Below are 12,505 nucleotides of genomic sequence, written 5' to 3'. Positions count from 1 at the left end.
TATTATCTCCTTGATTAATTTGATATGTGCATGTTTAATCGTTATTTCTGTGATAAAATCAGAAAGAATTTTTAGAGATTTATTTTTTGACAAGACACAGAATATCTCTTACGTAGCATAATATGGAAACTGAAGAAGACGACAACACGATGACTTATGTATATCTCTTTTGTTTCAAATTATATGTTGGCTACATACTACATATTTTGCTCTGTAATTTATTATTGGAAATATGTGCAATAAGCGTATAATGTAAAAATATACATAATGACGTGAGGAGACTCGGTGTCTCAGATTGTCTCAAATATTAATTATTACACTGGTTATTCTTGTTATTCTGGATTTATGACTAAATCTTCCATTCTAAAATTCGTAGTAGTACTTAAACATTAATTAATATAATTCACATAAGCACTAGATAAATGGAAGATTATCTTCATTGTATATATAACACGTATAAAATTATATTATTTATATCAATGTCTCCTTTCAAAAATTTCTAAATTAAAAAGCCTGTATATTAAATATTACGCTGCTAATTATTATAATCACCTACCATTTTCCTTTTTCTCCGTATTGATCTTGTCTGTACAGCCTTAATAAATTTTAAACTTTTGACACGTAAAGTTGTTAAAATAACTAAAAATTTTTTTAATTATACTGGATATTCTTTTTATGGATCTTGCATATTATATGCACATTAAAAATTAAAAAAAATTGGCGTAATCTTTTTATAATGATTTATTATACTAATTTATTATACTCATTACCGTACAAACAAAAAACAAACAATGTTATGCTTTTTTAGCACAGAGCTGTACAAAAACAAAAAAATGAGTCTTGAAACGTATTACATTATTTAGAAATCGTTTTAAAATGTTAAATAAACTTGTACATTTTTCATTATATGTTTTATTTTATGTTTATTACAATGTTTTCTACAGTGGCATCTTGCAGATGAGGACAGAAACAAGTTATTCTGCAGCACAAGCGGTTACCTTCGATTGCAAATATAAATTTTACATATATCTATAAAAAATAGTTTAATCTTTCTATTCAATATTTGTGATATACATATAAATATTTATTACATACAAATCTACTAAAAACATAAAAAAAAATATTAAAAGAAAATATATTTTATAAAAATGTATTTTATTTACTTCCTCATTAAGCCCAATGTGTGCCTAAAATTTCAGTATTTTAAAGATGTTTAAAAAAAATCTTAATTAATTTCTAACATCAAAATAAATATAAAATTTTGAGTTTTATTATTTATTATTATTATTTTAATTTATTTTATGTTAAATTGTAAACAGGATACAATCATTCAAAAGCCTTTACTAATATGTGTATAATAAATAACAACAAATAAAAAATGGCTGATGATATTAATATTGTTATTGATTAATATGCAAATGTAATAAATGAGTTCATTCATTAATAATTGTACCTGCTATATAAGTACGCTTTTAGTTAAACCTGCAGAAATTAAAGTGTTATAATTAATATGAATTTTAATATGCTTTATGTGTTGATTCTCACATATCATTCAATTATTTCCATTTTTATTAAAACGCAGCTGTATGCAATAAATTGTAAACATAATTATTTAAATACTATGTTATTAGAATTGATCTTGATTATTCAATTACCTTTTGGTTGTTAGATATTTTTGCTTAGGATTTAATAAATAATAACAATAATATTTAAATTATCACATTAGTTTACACACACGCACACACACATATACATTTAAATAATTTTACTCATCAGTTAAAGCATTACTGTTTATTCAGTAAAATCCATCCTGGAAATATCCCGCGCCAAGATCAAAGAAACGATCATGTATGGCCGGAAACGAATATTTAATTATATCCATCACTAAACAAATTTCGCAAGTTAACTCGCATTTTGCACTTTCTTTTTGAAAGAATACAAAAATCTTGAATTCATACGAATGCCATATTGTGACACACAAAAACAGAATATACTTCATTCCGCAATGTGTTTGCGTACAGAAATACAATCAATCATTATCAATTATGCTCGAGATGAGTAGATCTTTCACAAATTATATGCAGTAAGTACTCTCTGACATTTCTAAACTAAGTTGCGTCAAAAAGTTTTAAAATACCTATCATTTAATAGCGGAGAAGATGATGTTATTATGGGCTGTGCATATGCACAGTACTATTAAGTAATGAATTCTAGTAATTACTTGTGAAATCATTTTAGTATTGGCGCTAATATGTTAATAAACAATAGTCGGCATTTGTTATAAGGCATTTTTACTTTTAAGCATTAAAAAATTTTTTAATATACATTTTAACATTTTTAATTAATATACTTTTTTATTCTTTTTATATTTAAAGTATAATATTATCACACAAATGTATGTATAATGCAGTGTTTTTTTTTTTGTTATTTAACGTTTTATTCAACTGTACAACAGTACATTTCGAGTTATGCAAAGTTAAATAATAACTTGGAATTTTGCTAATATAGGCTTTTATGCGTATCTCAATAGACCTAATATGGCTTTTTTTTTCGAAGTATAAGTTTAATTATAGTACTTATTATATCAAAGTATTTATTCGATAAGGTGATTGTAGTTTTTACTGCTATCTATAGTTTACATTACATCTATTACAGATTTTTAGTACTGCAGTTTAAGTGGGGAAGATTTATGTGTACCTACGTATATATACATACATTTGGACACATTCTACAATTTTCTCTATTAAAATAATTAATCTACAATACATTAAATGTATATGTATAGGGGAGACCGGTGCTATTCGTTAGACCTTTTTTTCTTTTGTATCTCTTGAGTCCTATATTAATAAAAAAAAACATGAGATGGTTTGAAAGGTTGAACCTTCCTCTTCACAATGCCTGTATAGATAGAACATGGAAGTGTACTTGCTTTGAAGTACATATAAAAATGTCGATCAATGCCAAGAATTACAAATAGCCCCAAGCCTGGGATAATTCGTAACTAGTCCGGGAATATCTCGAAATTTGTGTTTCAAGTTGAAAGACTGTAAAAAAGCTGTTGTTAAGACTTTCTTTAATTTAAAAAAGAATATAGGTATACAAAAAACATATACGTTTGCATGTCTTTTTATGCTATTAGTGTGATAGATTTCCTAATCTCACAAGTGTCAATTTTTAACGCTTTATAACTTTTTACCTGCTTAAGTGCGACGATTTTATATTCATATTCATGTTGTATGTACTAAAATACACAATATTATCAAGTTTGAACTAAATCAACAAAGAACTTTATCTCAATGCTTAACTCTGCGTAGCGCAGACGTTCGTAATGCAGCCAAAGGGTTAGGGTTAGGGTTACCCAACTTAGATTAGGCGCTGTAATCAGTATTAACGAATCGCCCCGGTGCTCGGTATTACGAATAGCCCAATATCAACTGTGCGCATTATTGCGTATGACAAAATAGACATCATACAGCAAAAAGTAAACACGAAATGTTTCAAATACATTCAACTGGACATGATACATTCAAAGTTTTCAAAAAAAACCTTATTCATCTTATTTAAATTTCGAAGGAATGCTGTCTATCAGAAATTACTTCGACTGTCGCAAAACACTTTTTTACTACTACAACTTCAATATGACGCCGTTGCCAACAAAACTTTGTTAGCAACATTGTTAATATTATGTCTCAAAAACTATGCTTGGTTTTTGCCGACAATTTGCCGCCAAAATTATTAGCAAAATTTATATGATTTTTGCCGACATGCTATGTCAACAAATTTTGTTATGTATCTGCCGCCAAGTTGTGGTTATTATTGAATATAAACAAAATTTGTCTAAAATAAAATCATATCATGCGACCTACATTACCACCGCGATATATCCTACTATTACTAACGGTCGCATCGAGTATGTCATACTTGACGAAATTTTTGCTCGCATTACCGACGCGGCGTACTTTATCCAACGATACTATAATCACGCGTTTACTTGAAGGAACTCTCGTTCATACTACCGACTGTAGAAACTGACATTACGATCGTGTGGAGTTTATTTGACGAATCTCTAGCACGTGTCATCCATATGCAGTTTACTGTATTCAATGATATACTCAGTGGCAGATAATCTATCAGACTGATTACAAACATGATACGATTGTTAATAAGCAATAAATTTTGGACATGTTTTATCTAATGAAAGATACGCCAAACGTATGCTGATTAACTCCAGGAAGTGTAAAGATCATTTTTGCATGCCAGTCATCAAAATCTCGACTCACTACAACTACACTGATCTCAAATATTATAGTCCAGCGTTGTTCGGCAGCAACGAGCACGAGGATAACCGAAAACTGACACGTTTCGGTGATCATCTGTTACTCAAGCTAGAATTTTTGACGAAAACAAATAAAAACGCCAACAAATGTTAAACTAAATACGAATACATCACCGAAACTGTCATGGCGACTATCAAGCACGCAACATCTAGTGTTTGATTTAGCGCAACTATTTGTACAAACAAATTAGATATAATAGAATAAACGTTTTCCGATTTTATTTTATTATACGCCTCTCAACAAATTATAATTATTAATAACTTTTCATTATTTATTCTAATAAAAAAATTCATTAAGCTTTGATAAAAAATATAAAATCCGTAAACGACACTGTTATTGCTCATTTCATATAAATTTATACTTATTGCTGCCCAAAAACTAAGAAATTTACTACTTCATAAAATGTATTATATATTGTATTAAAAGTTGTTCTAAATAAACATAAGAATGACAGAAATAAAGAACGTTATAAAAATTTACATATCTTGCTGTTACATACTTTGATAAAAAAAAATGTGATGTAAATAATTAATTAAATGGATGAAAAAAAGAAAAGAGCAGGTGTAATGTAATATAGACGTATTTGTTTCAATGTCTGAAGATTTAATTGACAATATGAAATAATGTATAACCAGATCAAAGAATTATACGAATTTCAACGTAAGTTGAACGAATTTCCTAAGAGGAAAGAATTATTTCTCAATTTCGCGTAATGATGATAAAGAACCGCAAGTTTACTTCGTAAGGAAAGCGCCGTTACTCTGCATACGAGTTTTTAAGAGTGAATACCATACCATATACATATATGTTACGTTACGAGCACTAACTGTAATTATTGATACATTAACAATATTATCATTATTATCACTTGAATTAGAATTAATTATTTTGGCAACTTACGGTTCGATGGAAATTTAATATATATTTTACATTACCGCGTACGTACGGCTTCAATTATTCTCACCGCAATGTCATATCAAGTCGTATGCAGTCCACTCTCAATAACTGAGACATTTTATAAGATTGTTGTATGTGTCTCGTCGTTTTAACTTTATAAAAAAATTTATTTATACATATATATATTTATGAAAGTAAGAAAATACGAAACGACACACTAAGGAATCATTATTCAGAGATAAACGTAAACATATTATTTTAAATTACAAGGTTCCGTCCAAAGAGGCTCAGGATCGTTCTTGAGCATAGGAGGAGAAGGGGGGAGTTAAGTTTTGTTTTATAAGAACTATTAATATTAAGGTAATAATCATACAGAGATGATATTTTTGCTTTATGTATACGTGTAAATTAATTTTCTTTAGCTGTTTATTATGTAAAAGGTGAATTGCGTGTGTATCTCTTTATGTTCCTCGTCTCGATGGATTTGGATCGTACGTCGGTGGCGGTGATTTAATAAACATGATGATAGAGCAGCGTGAGTTTTTCTCTCGCATTCACACACGCTCTGTCTCGCTCTCTCTCTTTCTCTCTCTCTCTGCATAAGGATGGGTCAGGCTTAATCCGCTTTTAGTGGCACTGTTATCCGTTAGCTTTATGCTGAGCATCGGTATCTTTCTTACAGTGCTTACGGCTTCCCTATATTAACATTACACATTTTATATATATATATATATATATATATATATATATATATATATATACATATATATAATCAAACTTTGATATTAGTTACATACAGATTTTATAAATAACTAGGAATAGATAAGTTCAATTACACTTTTCTGTGAATGTTTATTGTAGTTTTATAAACACAAAATAAAATTCAATAATCGTTTTAGCAAAACTTACCAGAATTAAATAAGTCTTTCCATTTGAATATTTGTTCATCCCCTACAAACACTCTTCTTGGCTTTTTCTCACGCACCTCGCCACCTTTCGCTTAAATTCCGTATAACTTTCCCTCCACTCTTTCTACAATGAGAGAAATATATTAGATAAATATAATAAGAAAAGCTTTGAGAATCATAAATAAAAGATAATAAAGAGTCTGAACTGACGCCGTTAATGGTGTATAAATCAGTGTGTCAATTTTGCATTTAACAATAATTAATACATACAGAGAATATAAATTGCATACGTTTCAACCCTGATTGGGTCTTCTTTAGATGCGCACTATTTGACAAAAAAAGAATGAAAGATTTAAAGATCAAGTTTTTATAATCATTTTCACAAATAATGCGTACTGAAGTCGAGCCAATAGGAATTAAAGCATATACCAATTAAATTTTTTGTATTAATTATTAAATACATAAATAATTTACGCAACACTAACTGCAACGATTTAGACTTTTTCTATTTTTTATTTAAATAAGTTATTTATATAAGTCCTGGTCTACAATAGGTGTAGTAAGCCTTAAGCCATAAGAAATTGACGAATCATAGTTGAATATGAGGAGAATAATCATGGTTGGTCAATTTCTTATGGCTTAAGGCTTACAACATTAATTGTAGACCAGGACTAAAGAACGCTATATATTTTCTAATATAGATACTTACGGCGGCATCCACGTTAGCAGGGCTTTCGTCGTTAGGATCTGCGAGCATGCTAATAACACTTATCAAGATAGTTTCGACTGTGTGAACTGGTAACCACCGCTCGGACGCCTTCTCGTATCCCCATTTATCATCACCGGGTTCATGCAATATCGATATACACACATCTCCATTTTTGTCAATATTTGGATGCCATATTTCGGTTATAAATTTCATTCGTGGTGGCCTAAGTGGATACTCTTTTGGAAACTGTAAATGTGCTTTGAAGAAACCACCTTCGTATAATGTATCCGGAGGTCCAATAATGAGTACTTCCCACCGATATATGTCATTGTCGTCTATGAGGCCTGCAGAAAACCCTTCTACTGGGTTTTTATTTAATTCTGTAAGAAAAAAGAAAAAAATATAACTAGATATTATTTCATACAGTTTATATGATTATTCAAAGCATGTCTAGAGTATTTAATACATAATATATATCCAAAAATATAAACAACAGCTCTGTTCTTAATTGACTTCTTACATTATACTTCTTTCATCTTTCCTCTTTTTTTGTTTCTACGTCGAGAAGAGAAGACGAATAATGCAACAAATTTCTTAAAAAGAATAGAAATTTCTTTTTCTCTCCACATTTGAAAAGAGGAAAGATGAACAGTACAAGAAATTCAGTTAAAAAGAACAGACCTAATGTTAGCAAGTACATTACAATTGTACTCTATTACTTTGAAATATCTATTGTTTCAAAGAAATGAGAGAAATTGAAGTATACAAATTTTTTTAAAATTTTAACAGAAGGCATAATAAATTAATTATAATTATAATTATAATTATAATTAAAATATAAAATAACAATTAAAACTCAATTTAGACTACATATTGGATATTTAAATTTAACCAATTAGAACAAAATAAACTGAAATTATCTGATTGGTCAAATTTTAATCCTCAATTCGTAACCCTCAAATGCATAGTCTGACTTAAGATAAACAATAGCGAATTCGGCAGCTTGCACTAGTGTGCATTGAGTGTAAACTGTTTTGGTGCTATACATTAGATCCACATTCTTTGCCTCAATGCTAAGAAATTTTCACATTTGATTACATTGCACATGCAAATTCTATATTCAATGTATAAAAACTGTACTGGATATAGTAACAAATTTATATTGAGAGATGAAAAAATGGAGACAAATTTTATTGACTGAAATTTTTGATAGTGCTATTAGCACTGAAAATGTCAGCAAAATGGTAATTAAAACATTGTATTACACAAGACTTTTGTAGAAACAATCAAGAAAGATAAAATTCTTAGTATTTTTATGGTAATAAGTTATTAATTATGTATTTTTTTAAGTGTAATACACAATAATATAGAATCAAAATATCTCAGATCATTTATTACATATTTATAGAAATTACATGTTTCAATCATACACTGTTTACTAACAGTTCAGTGTTATTTCATTTTAATGTTGCTCTACATTAATACTGCATTGTGGCTAATCGAGTTTATCTGGAGATCATGTTGTACTGGTGTTATACCAGGCACCAGCACAGAATCGGTGCAAATCTATCGAATTCGCTAAAACACCTACAACAAAAAAATCTATGTACAGATTAAAAAACTGATAAAACAGATGTGACATAATCACAAAATTACAATTAACTCCACGTAGATCAACTATACCCCATTATTTTTAAAAATAACTTTCTAATATATACTCAGAAGTACAATAACGTTCCACTTAAGACTGCAAGTGCTTCGAAGTATTAGATTGACCAAACAGAACAAAGGATTTCAACAACTGACCAATTAAAAATGCTTTGAAGTATCTGTAGTGTAATAAATCATGTAGATTTATTTTAAGGACACATAAAAAACTTATGTAAGACGTAAGCAGTAAAGAAATCAAAAGTTTTGGACTTTCTACAACAAGTCATTAATTGTCACTCATACCACACTAGTGGTAAGTTAGAATTATAAGTTATAAATCTTAGAAACTTGTATCCAGAATAAATCATATTAGATTGTTGCGTAGTCAGTATGTTTTTTTTATTTTTATTTTTTTTTATAAAGATGACAAACACATATTACTTTTAGATGGCCAATCATAATCTAAGTTTCAAGTCGTACAAAATGGAATTCGGTCATCTCCACGCAGTCACCAATTATAGATTTATCATTGTCTTATGACACACTACTAACTCACTTATAGTTTGCTCCTGGCTTATGATCTATTACTAAATCAGCCAATTATAATCAACAACTTAAGGCATAAAGTAAGCAAATTCAGACTAGCAATTTTCTCAAAGTCAAACCACAGACTCTTGCATAACACACAAGAGAATTTATCAATCAGAATCCTTTACTTCCCTTCCTAGGATAGAAATGAAATTCTGATTCACTTATGCATTGCGTATTATGTGTAATTACACAAGTCTGTGTTTTGGCCTTTACTGCTTCAACTTTTTGTGTCAGGGACATAACATGAGCCTTACATCAATAATACGGACAATGTGCATCAGTATTTTTATAACCTAAAATTAATTCTGTGATTATATTAACTATTGTGGAACTATACTAATGAAAATATTGATCCATCCTCTTTATAGGGTGCTTTCTAATGAAAAAATCATACATTGTGTAGCACAGTGTCGATTTGTAGCTGTATATTGTTTAGCTTATTTCACTTTTTTTAATTTCAACATTTTTTACATTTCATCATCAAATGTTAGTATGCATAGATCAAAGTGGAATATAGAAACCATAACACTATAAAAAATATTAAGAAATAATATCATAAGGATATTATTTATCATTGAATGATAATATCGTAAAAATATCTTGTATTGACTTATAGGTGACAAATAAAGTTATGATGACCACCTTATAACGTTAATATGACTATATTCCATGTAGGGAGTGATATAAAACAACAACACAGTCAAACATGAGATTTTAGCTGTGTGTGATTGTATTGGCTTGTATCATAATTGAAAAGTACTGTGTTGTACATTGTGTTACACATTATCACCTGTATATGTTGCTGGAAAGCCCTAGTTAGTACTACAGTCAATATTCCTAACGCACAGCAATGTTGACGCTCGAAAATCAAAAAATTTGGAATCACTGTCAATATTAAGATTGACAAATGTTTTTTTGTTTAATACATGTTTTTAAGGTTTAAAACATATTTAAAAATTGATTTTTACCAACCCTAGACAATGCGCTACATCAATCCATTAATATTAACTATACATGATCAATAATATTGCATCTGTTGATACTAACAGTATTATTGACCAGGTATGACCCCTATGTATCACAGATCAACATTCCATGGGAGGGTCATCTCCTAGACTCATCATTGTTTAACATCCAACCGAAAAAGTAAAAAGGAAAATGCAAAAAAGCAGTTTTTGTAAGAGTGCGTTCTACTTTGTGTTTACAACCTTCATTTATCCCTGTTTAATATTTGATAACAAGGACATGAAATGATTCCAAAGGTCAAATGGAACGCACCGTACGTCCCGGTCGAAGGTAAACAGCAAAGATCGCGATAAAACTTCCGAAAAATTGCGTCGACAGGTGCAGCGACAGTCTATGAAAGGAAGATTATCGGAGTGTCTAGGTTATGTTCCCCGCCAGGTAGCGTAAAAAAAAGAAAAAAAAAGAAGAGGGAAAGCGTCGCTCGTGCATGCAACGATAGTCACGACGTGCACGTGCACGTGTGCACGCTCCCGCCGGCGACGACGCGTCAAGCAGCTCCAGCCAACCCTGCGTCCGGGACGCGCGGCGTACAGGTTAAGTTCGCCCATGCGAGATCACCGCGGCACGGAAGCCGCGCAGTGAGTCAGCGCGACGTGCTCCGCGCGAAGGAGACGAAGCACGAGGTTACTGACGCGACGGTGTAATCTCTCTCTTTCGCTCTGTGTCTCTTTCTCTCTTTCCTCTCTCTCGCGCGCGCACGCAACGCGACTCCGTCGACGTCGCACAAAGAGAGGCGAAACTGCAAGCCTTTTTCGTGGCGTCGATCTCGTCTGGAACAGGGGAGCATGGCCCGAAGGCGGCTGACCTTCGATGGTCGTTGCACGGCGCGCTTTTGCTCGCTCTTTCTCTCCGCACTCTCTCATTCTCTCTTTCTTTCTATGGCTCTCGCTGGCTCGCTGGCTCGCTCGCTCGCTCTCTCGCGCTCAGCCCTATCTGTGCACTGTCTCCCGTTTTTTCTTTTTTTTTAATCTTTATTTTATTTTATTTTCTCTCGCTTCTCCGCTCTCGGTGCTTTTTTTCCCGTCGCTCGCGAGGAGAAGAGACGTGCAGCGGACGGCGGTGACGCGCGTACGCTATAAATAACGAGGCCTGCAATTATTTTCGGGCACGAGGCGTGGAGCGGCCTTCGTTCTCTCGACGTCGTCCTCGAGAAGGCGACGAAGGAAGCCGCCGCCACCGCCACCGTCGTCATCGTCGTCGCCGCGTGCGACGAACCGGCTCGTCGGCGACGAAGGGCGACGGGGTGGTGGGGAAAGGGAGGGGGCGTGGGGCTGACGGACTCGAACTTTTGATATCGCGACGGCGGCGGCGGCGGCGGCGGCGGTGACGGCGTGCCGCAGAACGACGATGGGCGATGAGGTTACGCCGCCGCAACCGCCGCTTAGGTTATAACGTTATTCGCCGCGCGGCGTAACACAGACTCTCTCCGCGGGAGCGTATTGATTTTCACGCCCCGTATCTGTGCAGGAGATACGGCGACGGCGAGCCGGCGAGGACGACGCGCGACGCGACGAGCACGGCCGCGGGTCGAGGATTCCCCCGAGGACGAGGCGCGGGCGGCGGACCGCCCGCCGTCGCGCGGGGCGACGTCGGGGCCCCGCGGTCCGTGGCACGACGGCGGCGAGTCCCTCGGTGAAGCGCGAGTCACACGACTCGGATTCCACGCTCGGTCGCGCTTCGCGCTTCCGTCAAACACACTTGTAACACTCGCACCGCGCTCACATTATACCTGCTAATTGTTTCCGTAATAACAGCGCGGACTGTGGCTCTGACATTAATAAAAGTTCAGTTAAATAAGACTAAGACTGAAAACAATCACTTTTGCTTGACTGGAAAGATGGCTAGGTACGTCGCGGAAGCGGTGACCACGCATGCGCCACTGGCTAAACATATGTTCTTCCTGTCTCGAGCTCTGCGCCGGCCTGATACACTGCACCGCTCATGCTGCGCCACGCGACCGTCGATTGAAACTACGAGAGACTCGGCCGAACTGTCAATAAAACAGATCACTGCTGTTAGTGAGAAATGGTCATGAAGCGAATAATATTCGAGCTGCGCCGACGAATGGGAAAGACTTTTGAAAACCAAAGAAATGTCCAATGCTTGATAACAAGCACTTGGCGAGAAATGAACCGACTCGAGATACTGTTACCAACATTGTGCCGTACATTTCAAATTATGTCTATATGGTTTTTTTTTAATATAAACAAGACGTGATGTTTATATGAACCTTTTTCATGTAAGTAATAATGTAAACATGTAAAATTATCTAATAGCGTTTTTTACTGGAAAAACTAGTGCGTACTGAGTGTGCACTTGCTGCAGGTAATTGGGCGTTTCCATTGGTACCATCATCGCGCGAATCGAAACATCCAATTGCCAGCGGC

The 12,505-nt window shown here is 33.7% G+C and overlaps 1 protein-coding gene across 2 annotated transcripts; it reads right to left on the bottom strand.

Annotated features, from left to right (window-relative positions):
• Positions 1-4,919: 4,919 nt before the first annotated feature.
• On the bottom strand, positions 4,920-12,070 carry LOC105198136 (ubiquitin-conjugating enzyme E2 G1). Of its 2 annotated transcripts, none has more exons than XM_011164785.3 (4): positions 11,848-12,070; positions 6,852-7,231; positions 6,144-6,266; positions 4,920-5,930 (listed from the first exon to the last, which is right to left on the bottom strand). In XM_011164785.3, exons 1-3 carry the CDS (start codon positions 11,891-11,893, stop codon positions 6,186-6,188), a joined length of 507 nt encoding a protein of 168 aa, XP_011163087.1. In that variant the 5' UTR covers positions 11,894-12,070; the 3' UTR covers positions 4,920-5,930; positions 6,144-6,185. The 2 variants fall into 2 exon arrangements, with proteins under 2 accessions (XP_011163087.1, XP_025991299.1); XM_026135514.2 differs by lacking the exon at positions 11,848-12,070 and adding an exon at positions 10,866-10,988.
• Between the last annotated feature and the right edge of the window lie 435 nt (positions 12,071-12,505).

The sequence above is a fragment of the Solenopsis invicta genome, chromosome 8 (assembly GCF_016802725.1).
Source record: "Solenopsis invicta isolate M01_SB chromosome 8, UNIL_Sinv_3.0, whole genome shotgun sequence".
Taxonomy (NCBI): Eukaryota; Metazoa; Arthropoda; class Insecta; order Hymenoptera; family Formicidae; genus Solenopsis; species Solenopsis invicta.
Note: the sequence above shows the minus strand (reverse complement) of the source record. Positions and strands in the feature narration are given on the sequence as shown.